The 13,816-nt window shown below is 32.7% G+C and overlaps 4 protein-coding genes across 8 annotated transcripts; 2 read left to right on the top strand and 2 right to left on the bottom strand.

Moving 5' to 3' along the window:
- The first annotated feature begins 2,161 nt into the window (after window positions 1–2,161).
- Window positions 2,162–5,464, top strand: LOC125502299. 4 transcript variants are annotated; one of them, XR_007281656.1, is made up of 7 exons: window positions 2,162–2,364; window positions 3,395–3,777; window positions 3,840–4,035; window positions 4,086–4,467; window positions 4,593–4,946; window positions 5,000–5,246; window positions 5,301–5,464. XR_007281656.1 is itself a non-coding variant. In XM_019912731.2 (4 exons), exons 1-4 carry the CDS (start codon window positions 4,302–4,304, stop codon window positions 5,362–5,364), a joined length of 831 nt encoding a protein of 276 aa, XP_019768290.2. In that variant the 5' UTR covers window positions 4,277–4,301; the 3' UTR covers window positions 5,365–5,464. The 4 variants fall into 4 exon arrangements, 2 of the variants coding, with proteins under 2 accessions (XP_019768290.2, XP_019768287.2); XR_007281655.1 differs by having other exon boundaries at window positions 5,000–5,464; XM_019912731.2 differs by lacking the exons at window positions 2,162–2,364; window positions 3,395–3,777; window positions 3,840–4,035 and having other exon boundaries at window positions 4,277–4,467.
- LOC109543164 (protein mono-ADP-ribosyltransferase PARP14) lies at window positions 5,448–8,892 on the bottom strand. Its single transcript, XM_019912733.2, has 3 exons — window positions 8,727–8,892; window positions 8,163–8,413; window positions 5,448–6,952 (listed from the first exon to the last, which is right to left on the bottom strand). Exons 1-3 carry the CDS (start codon window positions 8,789–8,791, stop codon window positions 6,678–6,680), a joined length of 591 nt encoding a protein of 196 aa, XP_019768292.2. The 5' UTR covers window positions 8,792–8,892; the 3' UTR covers window positions 5,448–6,677.
- Window positions 8,893–9,191: 299 nt separating this feature from the next.
- Window positions 9,192–10,071, bottom strand: LOC109543165 (V-type proton ATPase subunit F 1). The gene is made up of 4 exons (XM_019912734.2): window positions 9,938–10,071; window positions 9,799–9,880; window positions 9,478–9,683; window positions 9,192–9,385 (listed from the first exon to the last, which is right to left on the bottom strand). Exons 1-4 carry the CDS (start codon window positions 9,989–9,991, stop codon window positions 9,356–9,358), a joined length of 372 nt encoding a protein of 123 aa, XP_019768293.1. The 5' UTR covers window positions 9,992–10,071; the 3' UTR covers window positions 9,192–9,355.
- Window positions 10,072–10,130: 59 nt separating this feature from the next.
- On the top strand, window positions 10,131–13,595 carry LOC109543162 (Y+L amino acid transporter 2). 2 transcript variants are annotated; one of them, XM_019912727.2, is made up of 11 exons: window positions 10,131–10,232; window positions 11,151–11,316; window positions 11,417–11,639; window positions 11,698–11,813; window positions 11,905–12,130; window positions 12,188–12,232; window positions 12,282–12,405; window positions 12,462–12,662; window positions 12,740–12,855; window positions 12,939–13,150; window positions 13,206–13,595. In XM_019912727.2, exons 2-11 carry the CDS (start codon window positions 11,160–11,162, stop codon window positions 13,259–13,261), a joined length of 1,476 nt encoding a protein of 491 aa, XP_019768286.2. In that variant the 5' UTR covers window positions 10,131–10,232; window positions 11,151–11,159; the 3' UTR covers window positions 13,262–13,595. The 2 variants fall into 2 exon arrangements, with proteins under 2 accessions (XP_019768286.2, XP_019768285.2); XM_019912726.2 differs by having other exon boundaries at window positions 10,145–10,232; window positions 11,126–11,316.
- Window positions 13,596–13,816: the final 221 nt, after the last annotated feature.

Raw genomic sequence — 13,816 nt, 5'->3', positions numbered from 1 at the left:
CATTTACGAGCACACAACTGAGTTCGAAATCTGCTCACACTTCAATCCCTAATGTTTGCAGCTAAATAATAACTTATTCCTAATGAAAGAAAAGCAAAAAATAATAATGGAAACAGATATCGGTAGTTCAAAGTATTTAAAAATACACACCTCATCTAGTATTTACTTTGCATCTTAATAGAGATAAACATAACAAAGCAGATAAATGCTGAAAATCAAACAAAGAAGAGTGAACGAATGAAATGAATATGTAATGAGAAAAAAAACAATGCAAATAAATAGTGACTGGTACGTATATTTGTAAAGCAAAAGCCAAAAAGTAGAGTCTAGTTACAAGCCGTTTTACTGAGAAATCTGTTAATCACATTAATTTATTGGTAAAGGGTTCCAATCGCACTTCACACACAAATATAAACTTTTGATGTTTCATTGCTCGAATTTTCTCATCTTAATTCCAAATTCTGCCATACTGTTTCTTGCAATATTTGAATTGCAAATTTAGAAATGACTATACTATTACGTTATAATAAAATATGATAAATATGGTTGATAGTGTAAAGAAATTTAATTTGAAAAAATCAAAATACCATTGTATCGGTACATTGCATAGACATTTCAACTGGGAATTAATAATGGATTGCTTCCTGCAACCCCATGCGCTCAGAATCGGTTACTAATGTCGACTCGACGAGCTAATGAATAAAAGATTATTTTGTTCCAGAATTCTATTCTGTTTCTAAATAGAAGGGGCTCCAAAGATATTTCTGCAAATTTAATTCAGGTTCATTTATCTCTATATCAAGTACATATATTTTTTTATTATAAAAAATTCTACCTTATTTGTCTTGTATTTGTGAACACAACACACAAACTATAGTCTAGTAATCCAGACAAGTATTAATAGTTCAATATTCCATTCATGAATAATTGTGTGAAAGGGTTTCCCGACGAAAACTGCGTGGCTGAATTTTTTTGGATTCACCGAAAAACGCTCCAACCGAAGAAAATCGGACTACTGAAAGAGGGAAAATGCTGGATCGCTATGTATTCCAAACTGGATCGATAGCTGGGGCGTTGATATTCCATTCTGAGTAGGTGATTGTTAATGCGCAGTATACAGGGAACAATTTATAAGGATAGAGTAAGATTAAGAAGGAATATTGTTTCCGTGAAATGCCAGAGAAAAAGTTTCCTATGTGGGAGCGATATTAATAACTGGTTATGTCTTTGTAACGCATTGCGAAAATTATTTGATACAGTTTTACGAGTATTTATTATATAATTTGCATAGGTACATTTGCAGATTAAATAAAATTCAAACTAAACATTATAAAAATATAAAAAGAAAATATTCGTCATTCAATATTGAATATGGCTTATAGGTAGGCGCTTACGTAAATTAAATATTTTAGCGTTCAATTTGCAGTAGATGTCGAAATTTGCGGTTGATGATGAAATAAATAAAAGCATTTATATTGCCTGAAGCAATAATTGAAAAAATCTAAAAAACTATTGACTTATATCGAAAAACGAACTTTCAGTGTTAAATGTTTCTTCCCCTGCAAAACGTTCAAAAGTACTTACGGCTTTATTTCAAGCATGGAATAACCGAATAACACTCATTTAATTTCCGGACACTAAAATTTTCACAAGATCAAGTTTTAAGTTGTAAATAATATCTATGAAATCTATTAATTTACATTTTATTTAATATTATAAATTGTAATAATATAAATACATAAACACATGTACAATTGTCTTGTCTGAAACATTTTTTTTTAAATTAGGAATTTTACATTGCAGTAATAGTAGGTAAATGAACGAACTGAAAAAAGAATCGTTGAAAATGATCTATAATTCCAAAGCATCTGATTAAATTTTGAAATAAGCCAATTGGGGCACAATAATAAAAGAATTTTAGGCAAAAATAAAATCTAGGAATAAGCATTTATTCCAAAATCGCCAAGTTTCTCGCAGCGACGTCACTCATTTCAATTATTGTGGATAGATACAAAACTTCTATCTATATATGTATGTTCAGACACATTGGCCTTAACTATTCACTGCAATATTGTTAATTTTTTGTTCAGACGCAATTATGAACTAAATTAAAGCGAAAAGTGAACATCATGAAAAGAATTCAGTTCAGGTTAGAGAAGAATCATACTTCACACTCAATGCTGATTGTAATAACCTAAAATTTAGGTTAAAGTGTACCGTTTTGAACGCTTGTTTGGCTCCAACAGTGAAAACCGAAATAATTAAATAAAGTATTCCTTTATCTGTTTTAATGGAAAGAGTTGACAAACTATTGTCGTCTACTACTAACTATCTGAGCATTATTAAATGTGACACTACCGATAGGTAAGTATAAAATACATTGCTTTTCCAAATGCCAACTAAAATTTGCGAAACTTAATAGCAAAAAAATAAAATACTTAGTGATTTTGTAAACCTGGTGCCGGTCCATGTCTTGCAAAGAAATCATCGCTTTGATACATGTCCCGATATTTCCCCTATATAAACTATGGATTTTAAAACGTATATATCATTCCTAATAACGTATGTACACATATCCACATTTTAAAACATTCTGCAATTTACATCAGTATTCAACGTAAGTTTACAGATCTGCAGAGGTAAAAATATTTGAGAACTTAAATGTATTAGGTTGATTTCCAACCAGTTTCTAAGTTTCAAGTAGACCAAAACACAAATTTTGAAATAGGGACGAACAATTGAAAAATTTAAACATTGATTGACGAGATTTTGTAAATTTGAAACACGATTTCAGTGGATCTCTCAGTGAACATGACACGAAAAGTGAAATTTTACCATCATAAATCTTTTTCGGCAGTTTACACAAATCTAAAATATCTTTAACGATTATTAAAAAAAATCCATTGAGCCAGAAATCTCGTTTTTATCCCCCTGGACAAAGAACCGAAAAACCCACTTGCCAACACTAGTTTTCCAGATAAACCGGAAAATACATATCTTGAAAACTGTGTCAAACTTGAATCAAAGAAGAACTTAATGAAGAAAAGTGCGGATTTTTACAAAGAATGTTTACAATATCTCAAGAATCGTCAGGAATAAATATCACATAAACTAACTTTTAATAGTGTTTTTTGACTTCATCGCAAATAAAACACGAAAATTGGTATCAACTTCATTTTATTAGTCTGAATTGCCGTTTCAACCATCTTCGTAACTTTTGCGGATGCCTTTATCTCCCCATACTGGCCTTTCTTATCTTCGACACGGTGTATCTTCACTTATCATACTAATTTATATGGAATTAATTATTGCCGTTATTAAATCGTCCAGTGACTGTTCGTCTTCAAAATAAGGCAAATATTTTTTTACTGATTTTTTTTTAAACTGCTTTTAGGACACTGCCATTTAAGTGTGCAGTTTACGGTTGTGCAAACGAGTTTACCGATTTTAAAAGTCATCAGTCTGCGACATTCAAATTCCACAATTTCCCCACCTGTGAAAGAACTCGTCGCCAGTGGTTGGACGCGTGCGGCTTGCCGGAGGAAACTGGAATTACAAATGCAAAAATTTGCTCAGATCATTTTACGTTAAATGATTACAGCCGAAAGCTAAAAGAGGAGCTGTTGAATCCTGGATATAAAAGATTGCTAAGTGAGAGTGCAGTACCTTCAGTTAATATCAGGCCTTATTCACCATTTGCACTCAACCAATTACCTACAACACTCTCTGAGAAATTATACCAACCTTCTGCTTCACCACCTGCTGTTAAAGCTCCTGGTATATTATGCAAACATTTTATAGTACATTTGAATTTACTTTAAATTTGTGCTATTTTTTAGGAAACGCACCTAAATCAGAGAGCGATCTACATCGAAAAATTTTCTCGTTACGCAGAGAGGTACTAGATTTACAAAAAAAAAATGCGGATAGTCGAATAGTCATCCACCACAAGAAAGCTAGCTTAGAAGCATCTAGAAAGAAGTTAAAAAAAGTTGCTCAGGAATTAGAAAGTATATTATCACCCAATATTCCAGAGTAAGTATTTCATGTGACTAATGTTCCTTTTTTTCACCAGTTCCTTTTAGAACATTTCTTTCTGAAGCACAGATAAACCTTTTAAAAGGAAAGAAAAAAGTTTTTTGGACTGACGACGATTTAGCCAAGGCTTTTACGTTACGGCATAGAGGAGGCAAAGAATTATATTTGTATTTAAGGCATACTTTAAATTATCCACTACCGGCGTTAAGCTGTGTTCAAGCTTGGGCAGGCAATATTTAAATTGAACCATTCAAACCGCCAAGATGCAAAAAGCAACTCCGTTGTGCAGTGTTATCGGTTGCTCAAATGGAAAAAAAGCAGCTATGGATTATATCACTTTCTATTATTTGCCCAAAGACAAATTCAGAAGAAACACATGGATGCAGGCCTTAAATGGACATATTTTGGATGATACCCCATTATCAAACAGTAAGTTGAACTGAAAAATCTTTAAAATGTATTAGGATAATATTAATTCCAATTAGTTTTTTTTTATTAATTTATATTCATTAACTCTGGTAACTAATTGACATTGTACTTCTCAATTGTTTCAGTTTTGATATGTGCCAATCACTTTGAAAAGAATAATTTTGAAGCAAATCGTTCTTTAAAGAAATCCGTAGTTCCTAGCATTTTTCCTGTGGCGGCAAATAGTGATGAACCTTCCACACAAATGGTGAGAATTTACACCGTTGAACTCCGCGATAATTTTCTGGAAAAACCAGCGCCTCTTCTCAGTAATTCTGTATCTGACCTAAGCAGTATTGATTCGGATCTAAGTAGTTTTGATGGCTCGCCAAGTTCCGATAGTTGCAGGCAGGAATTGTCTCGAAAAAACTGTGATACACAATCAGATGAACTTCGACGCGAATTGAAACGTTTGGAGACCCTTAAAAACCAACTATTTGGTAAGTTGATTCAGTTATTTAAAAATGAGTTTGTTTGAATTGGTGATTTTCAGACGAACAGAAGCAGCTTGCTGAATGCGAGAAGGAACTGACAGGCTCTTTAAGATTAATAGAGAAAGAAATTCAAGATACGGAATTAGAAACCAAATTGCTTGGCGATAAACAACTAGAAATGTTAAGGAAATGTTTGTCTCCAGCTCAAATTAGACATCTGTTCAATAAAGAGAAGGCAAAATGGAGTGTGGATGATACTGCAGTGGCATATACGATATCATGTATGGTGTCGCGCGATTTTTATAGGTACATGCGTGATCAGCTGAAATTTCCTTTGCCAAGTCTTTCTATTATTAACAGACATTACAGAATGTTTCGGCCCAAGAAGACATTAGTCCACCAGCCTAACATAAGCAGCAAATAATGCTTATATCATGTATTTAATTTACACGAATTGCTATTCTGTATTGTAATATTGAGTCGAATTGGGACAAATGAATATTTTAATAAAAGTGTAAAAATAATATATATTTGTCATGACTGATATGTTGATTCACCTATGGGATAAAAAGTTCAATGGTTAACAATTTCACATATAACATATTTTTATAAACGGTTGTTCGAGGTATTAGATTCGATTTGGTTTTCCGAAATCGAAGTTCAGAAGCTTTGAATGGGCTGCAAAAGAAATGCATTTCCAGGGGCAACTTACACTTATTTAGCATAATAAGTTGGTCAAATGGCAAATCAACAACAGAGTATAAAAAAGTGCCTGACAAATAAGGCTTGTAAACTAATCTTATACAGTATATCTAATAATCGTAATTAATGGTAACCCAGTCAAAAACATGTCCAAAGTAACAAATAATAAACAGTAGGTAAGTATAAAAACTTAATAACTAAACTCTGACTTTTCAAAGGCCTTTTTTAACCGCTCTTAAAAATGTATTAACAAATGCACTAAAATATTTATTTGTATGATTAATTATATTATTAACATACATAAAAATATTGCAACATTTGCATTTGATCTTAAATCTAAATCTTAGATTAATTTCACTTGTAACCAACAAGAAACTTTCATTATCACAAAATATGCGTCATGGCATATGTACCTACTGGCTAAGAGTTTGACGCATTTTCAGGCTTTGTTTCTCACATTAGTATAAAAAGTGTCCTTGAAATTATGAGGGCAAGTCAAAGAATGGTCACTTTTTGGTCACATGTTTGTTTTGCTTCTAAGAATAATTAGTAAATATTTTTTGTACTGCTATTACTTTGAATTGAATCGCACCACGTTTTTAAATTTCACAGTAAATCGGGGGTCTAACCGTGTGTGGTTATTTCATTGCTTCAATTGATAAAGGCGATAGGTAGCATATTCATATCGTCCTGTAAGTTAAAAAAATATGTTGGATTCTCCCATGCGTTGTTTTATTACGATGCCTCATGCATTCCTTTTTGCAGATACATTTTGTTTCAGTGCATACTCGTTTCGTGTCGTACGACTTCAAAATGCGTCTGCATGTTACGTGGCTGCTTACCTACTGGAGACTTTGGAAGGCAGTGGTTCAGTAGGAATCGAGGCTGATGAAGTGGATTCGTTATCATAAAATATCATACAAAATAGCGTCCATTCGTAAAGTTGATGTTAAAAACTACATTTTAATAACAATATTCTATAACGTGTTGCAATTGGAGTCAATTTGACCTACCCTTCACGGTAAAAGTTTGAAACTAGAAAAAAAAAGGGTTCGGTTCATATACCATGAAATATTTGGGATAGTATTCCGAATCAAAAAACTTCACGTAAGTATTATTATTATTAGCCAAAATAGTGTCAAAGCCAATTGCTGGTAAGCACATATTTGGCTGACCTTCTTGAACGTTTTGCACCAACACATCCACCACAAACATAGCCCTTAGACGACTGCCATCTTTAGTACTATGTCTAAAGGCTGCGCTGGCTTCAACGGAAAAATAAACTCCTTGTCCATACTTTGTTCTCTGCCCTATAATATTGTGCAAAATTAATAAATTTAATCTAATTGTAAAGACACTACAGTGATTTGGAGAAGATTTGCATAAGTGTTATTGGAAAAAATAGTTAAAAAGCAGTGAAAGCAGTAACTCTAGTTAACCAGCGAGTCTTCAGACGCTCGAGATGAGCGATATCTTAGCAAGTAGTTGAAAAACCTTCTTCTAGTTAAGAGAGAGCTAAGCAGGGCCTTATCAGAAGCCCGTAATGTAATAATTTCTGAACGAACGGTCAAGAGAATGCTTACAAAAGGAAATCAACAGTAAAACACCGGTTTTGGGGCCACTGCTCACCAGAAAACATAGAGTTGCTAGACTGCGTTTTGCTAAGGAACACAGAAATTGGGCCCTCGACGACTGCAAGACAGAGTTTTATTTAATTTTAATTTGTTTCTTCCTGTTTGTGATTCTTTTTTTTTCAGATTAAACCATGATAATGTGTCAACCATTACTAGAAAAGATATTAGAGACCTAGACACTAGAGTAATAATGGGACATTTTTAGGATTTTTTCTTGATGCGTTAAAATCTTCTCCAGAAGTTTATTTAGACGACTATTTTCAAAACTACTGCACTCTATTGGAAATCGAAGCTAAACTTAATTTCTTATAAAAATGATGATAAGTGTTGCGGTAAACGATCGCCAACATTTAAAAACTATTCACTTGGTGGAAAAATTGTATAAATTTATTAGAAGTAAATGAAAAGGCACTTAAAAAGAAAGAAGCTGTGAAAACACTTTCAAAACCTAACAAAAGCTGTTTTTTATTTGTGTGGTCATATTCAGGCAAAAAGGAAAGGTACACAGTTAAAAGCGCAAAACAAACTTTTGGCTATCATTGAAAGTTCTTGAACAGAACAAAACAAAGAGAATTTTAATCGTTGATAGGTAGGTACATACATATTTTTTGTTCATATAAGTAAGTACTCAGGTCCCTTTTTCAAGAGTGTATATATAGTAATATTGACAAAAAAATTAAACAAACAGGAATAAAGGAATAATTTCACAACGATGAGAAATTAAATAAACTCGACAACTGAACAAATCAGTAATTTATGCGAAGTGTGAAAGATAGCAAAAATTCGCACCAATCTGCTGATATCTGTGAGAGAAATTTTTAAGTTTTTATCTATGATTTCTAACTAAAAATATTTATACAATTCAGGTTTTCCCAGCTGAACTTACCCATTCGCCAATCGAAATTGAATTCGATAATTGACTCAGCATTCGCTATCGACGTGTCATGATATAGGGTTTTAATCTCAACAGGGCCTCTCTGGTCATATTCTGACTTTCGTAGCAGAAATTTGCTCCAAAGAAGCGGGTTCTGTATCCGAAAAATTCCAAACTGCCTTCCGTAATATTGCCTTTTGCATAGAAGTTCTATAACTTTCGCAAATTCTTCAGTGTAAGGCATTAATGGTTTCTTCATATATCTATTCAGGCAGAAAATGGAACATTTAAAATCGTTTTTTTTTTCGCCCCTTTTCAACCGAACTAGTACATTTACTCTCATGTGTTAAAGATTTAGTATTTTTATTAAGACCAAATGGCAATAACAACTCGAACCATTTAATTGAGTTTTTGAAATATTATGCTGGTTATTTGGTGAACATGAACTAGTAAAGCCTCGATTTGAGGAAGAGTTCTAGTAAATATTACTCTTTGGTTCTTAGTATTCAGGTATAAATTGAGGTTATTTATAACTACCTGTTAAATGCAGCATTTAAGAGCAAATTTTGAACATACCTATCATCGGTGGTCATGGGGCTCCAGTTGCTGGGCACATTCTTCAAAACTTCACTGTAAAACATGTTAAAACAAACTTGAAAACGTTTGGTTCAATTTAAATGTGAATTTGACAACCGAAATAACCTATCCACAGCTCACCTCTGTGATCTGTGTCTTATACACAGAACACCCCCGTATCTACATATACTTTTTCCCAATAATATTTTATAAATTTCAAAAAGAAAAGTTGGTCATCATTTGATAATTAAGCATGTAAATATTTCAACTGCAATATATATTCGAGCTTCAGTCTATAAAATGGTTGAATGGGCGTGGCACCACCAGATAAGTTGCTTTTATTTAAAATTATCTCAAAATTTTTTCCAGGAGGTAAACAGAACTTTACGAAATATTTTACAGTAATCCAAGAATCCTTAAAAAGGCTTATTTCTTTTGATTTTGTTGTAAATAAAAGAAACTATAAATCGTCTAGAATTTATTTCTGTAATACTTGTAAAGATGAATTTCTCACCAATTGAATACATTTAAATAATCAAAAACGAACTGTTTTTAAACCAGGAATGTAGACTATTTACACTATAACAATACTTTGAATCCATGAAGCTCGTGTTTATGGACAGTTTAATCTAAGCCATATCATCTGGATTGAACATGCCCTAAAACCGAAAATAAATGTTAAGCAATAAACCAACCAAATTAAGTGGCTAAAAATGTAACTTTTGCAAGCTGGATTAGAAAATGTACATACCCTGGCTCGTCTCAATATTGAGTCCTTTGCCGAATCATATGGATGATCTTTAGAAGGTATTTCCAAGATTGCAGGCAGTGGGCTGCTGTGACTATCAACTACATGTCTTATGATTTCGGCGATGTTCTGGTTGATCAAAATGATATCGATATCATCTCGTTTCAGGAAACGTTTGAAACAGTCCTCTATTTCACTGATTGCAGTGTCTATTAGAGAAAAAGGACATGGTGTTATTAGCTTCAACCCAAAAGAAAGTTACTACATTTTGCCTTTCGCTGCTCAATAAATGGAACAAATAATAAGGATAATGAACCAACTTACTCTTATCCACAACCATAAAATTGGGGTGCCTGTTTTTGTTCATTTCACCCACACCGCCCAGTAAAAATCCAACACAGGTGTCCTAAATGTCCAAACGAAAATGTAACGGCTTATTAGATACTAGTCAGATTTATGTTACCTCGTCGCCAATAACAGAAATCAATTTTCCTTTAACTGCACTGTGAAGAGCCATTTTTAGCTGTTTTTAAATGAGAACTTTTTTTATTTAATTATTGTCACCTGACAAGATCAGCTGACTGTGTGTTGACAGAAATCACGTAAAGGGTGTTACTCGCAGTTCCACCAATAGTATTAATGTACACATTTTCCAAATAATTGTGTTTCCTGCCCTGAGTTTTGGCCTTAATTTTTACGGCATAACCTATGATTTTCACGTGTTTGAGTATATTGTTTATACGATTGTTAATTAGAAGGTAAATATAAATAAGTACATATAAATTTACTGTAGACCGATACATATTGGCCGAAAGAAAGGGTACGAAGTGTATTGTAGTTAGAAGCTTTAACGTTTTTGTTTAAAAAGGCAATAAATATTTATTTTTTCAATTAATTTTATCAATAAATCAAACACAGTACTACTTGCTATATATAGGGGCTCAAAACACGGGGACCAATTATAAAGAGAGAGTCTGAATTACTCTATAAAAGAGACAAGAAAGAGTGGACCATTTCAGATGCGCTGTTCCCAATTTTGAATTTTTCAACTTAGAAATAGTAGTACATAGCAATGAAAATCTTAATTTGTTAGATAGAAGGGCTGTCGACCCATATTGGTCTTTCCAATTAATGTCCACTTAACAATTCTTACAGTCAGTAGAAAAAGTCTCCATACCTCAGTCATTTTTCAATATTTTTTGTTATTTTATTTAAGTTAATTCGGGAAAAGCATAAAAGTGAGAATTGGCAAGGCCCTTAAGAGTAATAAAATTAAAAGTAGTCATTTAAATCACTTGATTTGAACACAAAAAAATTAAATGTTAGTTGCAACGATAAATTGTATTTAAAAAGTCTTCATACATTATTGTATGTTCTATACATTGATTATACAGTACCATTTTTGCTGAACTTATGAAGGAAATACACCCCTGAAGTAAAATATATTTTTTATTAATTCCTTGTTCAATTTAGAAACTTTCCTGTATCTTCCATGTTTTTCGTATGTGTCACCATTATCCATTTATTTGAAAAATAATTAACTAATGCATAAATGCATCAGGGAGGTGTAAACAAGAAGTAGTAGAAATAGTGGCTAACTGGTGTGTAATTTTGAAATTAATTTTTAATGCGATGTTTTTGCCATACATAGTGGCCATCTGTTAAAGTGATTGTAGATAATAAACATGCCATCTACAACCCAAATGAAAAGTCCAACAGAAGACCAACTTATATTGGATGCGCAAAGTCCACAAACTACTGAAAATGAGAAAATTAAAATGAAGAAACATATGGGACTCCTTGAAGGGGTTGCAATCATTTTAGGAATTATTTTCGGATCTGGTAAGCCGTTGACCAATTAAATGATTTTCGGATCTGGCCACCAGTCACAATTTTTTAGTTCAAATTTTAAATAAAACTGTTATAATCACAATATTTTCAGGAATTTTTATATCTCCAAAAGGTGTAATTGAAGAAGTGGATTCTGTAGGTTGTGCTCTCGTGCTCTGGATCCTTTGTGGTCTGCTATCAATGATAGGAGCTCTTTGTTATGCAGAATTAGGAACTTGTATTCCAAAATCAGGTGGTGATTACACTTATATTAATGAAGCTTATGGCTCGTTGCCATCATTCTTATATCTATGGGCTGCCAATGTGATTTTTGTGTAAGTGGGTTCAATGGTTTCTCTTAAAAACAGTTTTTCCGTAATTCAAACATTCTAGGCCTACCACCAATTCAATAATGGGATTAACATTTGCAAAATATGTGATTCAACCGTTTTTCCCTAATTGCGACATGCCGGATTTGGGCGTTAGATTGGTTGCTGCTGCCGTGATTTGTATGTCGTATTTTTTAGTTTAATTGAAATGAAAAGTACAAATTTCCCCAACTAGTTAGATTAAATTTGTTGTAATATGGGATTGTTTTAGGTTTCTTGACATTTCTTAACTCTTACAATGTTAAAGTGACTATGAAGCTGCAGAATGTGTTCATGTTCTGTAAACTGGGGGCTTTGATACTCATAGTTTCCATTGGCATTGTGTGGATGTGCCTTGGCAATATAGAGAATTTTTCAAATGCCTTTGCTCATACAACAACAAATCCGGGAAAAATTGCTACCGCTTTCTACAGTGGTATTTTTTCTTATTCTGGATGGTAAGTACGACAGCACCTAATATATTGCAAATAATTATAAAACGTGTGTTTGTCTAGGAACTATCTTAACTTTATGACTGAAGAGCTGCAAGATCCATTTGTGTAAGTTTTGTAAATATAAAATTCAAATTTTCCTAAGAAAATCTTGTAGAAATCTACCCAGAGCAATCTATATTTCACTACCGCTGGTCACGACTATTTATGTTTTGGCCAATATGGCCTACATGTCCGTTTTAACTCCTGCTGCTATTGTTTCTACAGATGCAATTGCTGTGGTAAGTGTTTCGATTTCTCTTCGATAATTCCTTTAGACTTTTGGATTTTTATTCAGACCTTTGGGAATGCTGTATTAGGAAAGTACAGTTGGATTTTGGCATTATTAGTGGCTGTTTCTGCCTTTGGAGGTTTGAGCGTGCACATCATGTCCTCATCCAGAATGTTATATGCAGGAGCTAGGAATGACCAATTCCCAGTAATGTTGGCTCATTTAAATGTGAAAACGCTCACTCCCGTTCCTAGCTTATTATTTTTGGTAAGTTTACACATTATCGCTTTTATTCTTTTGTGCTTTCATTGCTTCATTTTATCTTTGGAATGCCAATTTTTCAGAATGTGCTTTCTCTGATAATGTTGTGTTCAAGCAACATTCAGCTTCTTATTCACTACTGTACTATCGTAGAAACCTTTTTCGTAACATTGTCGGTTTCTGGGGTTCTGTATTTAAGGTGAGCATTTTCCAACAGCTAGAAACTTCGCTATTTCTTTATTCATTATTAGTACCTTTAACCAATAAAGAATCAAATTTTAGGTGGAAGTATCCTAAAATGGCACGCCCGATTAAAGTTCATATCATAGTTCCTATTATGTTCGTCATCATATGCATATTCCTGTTGATTTTACCCGTTGTGAAGTCTCCTTTAGTACTTTTAGGAGGAGTTATGATCACTTTAAGTGGAGTGCCTGTATACTACTTTGGTATTATGCAAGAAAAGAAGCCAAAGAAGTTTAACAAGTTTATGAGTAAGTTTTTGATCGACTAACTAGTGCTGACTAAATTTAATACATTTATTTTTAGGACATGCGACTATTTTTTGCCAGAAAGTGCTTTTATCTGCCCATGAAGAGGAATAAATGTTGTATTTATCTTCTCTGATTAACTAGACTGCTCAATAGAAGGTTTAATTGCCAGTTTCCTTTCGTTCTAGGTTTAAGTCACTTCTCTTTGAGAATTAATTTATCGTGAATATGTTTGTAAACTTTGATTTTCTAAAGTTTTTTGCGTGATATTTAATTGATTTAATTTCGATTTAGCCTAATTTATCACTTATAATAAGTATTTTGATTGGTTTATTGTATGCTTATGCATAGGATGTGTTGTATTATTTGATTTATTTAACATGTCTTTGGAAAAATTGAGTTTCTAAGCGGTTTTTTGAATAGTGATTATAAAATGCTTCAAATGAGTAGAAAACTTGTTTTGTTTTTTTCTTATTCCCATTCCCATGAAAGAATATATTTTGTTTGTTTGTTTGTTTGAGATAAAAAGATTTGTCTTGCATTATTCAACATGAAAACAATCGACGAAGTGACTTAAATTATATCGGATAAATTTGGAGATGAATTCGTTAACGGTTAGTAAATTATCAATTTTGGTGTTAAAGCATAATTTAATAACTAAAATTCAAT

This window comes from Dendroctonus ponderosae, unplaced genomic scaffold (assembly GCF_020466585.1).
Source record: "Dendroctonus ponderosae isolate FM_Combo_2020 unplaced genomic scaffold, Dpon_F_20191213v2 Dpon_F_20191213_501, whole genome shotgun sequence".
Taxonomy (NCBI): domain Eukaryota; kingdom Metazoa; phylum Arthropoda; class Insecta; order Coleoptera; family Curculionidae; genus Dendroctonus; species Dendroctonus ponderosae.
This window is presented reverse-complemented; position numbering and strand designations above follow the sequence as displayed.

Coding starts and splice junctions, on each gene's coding strand:
- LOC125502299 (XM_019912728.2), top strand. CDS start 4,302: ATGCAAAAAGCAACTCCGTTGTGCAGTGTTATCGGTTGCTCAAATGGA. Junction 4,468..4,592: donor TGATACCCCATTATCAAACA/GTAAGTTGAACT, acceptor CAATTGTTTCAG/TTTTGATATGTGCCAATCAC. Junction 4,947..4,999: donor CCTTAAAAACCAACTATTTG/GTAAGTTGATTC, acceptor GGTGATTTTCAG/ACGAACAGAAGCAGCTTGCT.
- LOC109543164 (XM_019912733.2), bottom strand. CDS start 8,791: ATGTTTTACAGTGAAGTTTTGAAGAATGTGCCCAGCAACTGGAGCCCC. Junction 8,414..8,726: donor CCCATGACCACCGATGATAG/GTATGTTCAAAA, acceptor CTGCCTGAATAG/ATATATGAAGAAACCATTAA. Junction 6,953..8,162: donor CAATTTCGATTGGCGAATGG/GTAAGTTCAGCT, acceptor ACAATATTATAG/GGCAGAGAACAAAGTATGGA.
- LOC109543165 (XM_019912734.2), bottom strand. CDS start 9,991: ATGGCTCTTCACAGTGCAGTTAAAGGAAAATTGATTTCTGTTATTGGC. Junction 9,684..9,798: donor TTTTATGGTTGTGGATAAGA/GTAAGTTGGTTC, acceptor TTTCTCTAATAG/ACACTGCAATCAGTGAAATA. Junction 9,386..9,477: donor CAATATTGAGACGAGCCAGG/GTATGTACATTT, acceptor TTTCGGTTTTAG/GGCATGTTCAATCCAGATGA.
- LOC109543162 (XM_019912727.2), top strand. CDS start 11,160: ATGCCATCTACAACCCAAATGAAAAGTCCAACAGAAGACCAACTTATA. Junction 11,814..11,904: donor GGTTGCTGCTGCCGTGATTT/GTATGTCGTATT, acceptor GGATTGTTTTAG/GTTTCTTGACATTTCTTAAC. Junction 12,663..12,739: donor TTCCTAGCTTATTATTTTTG/GTAAGTTTACAC, acceptor CCAATTTTTCAG/AATGTGCTTTCTCTGATAAT.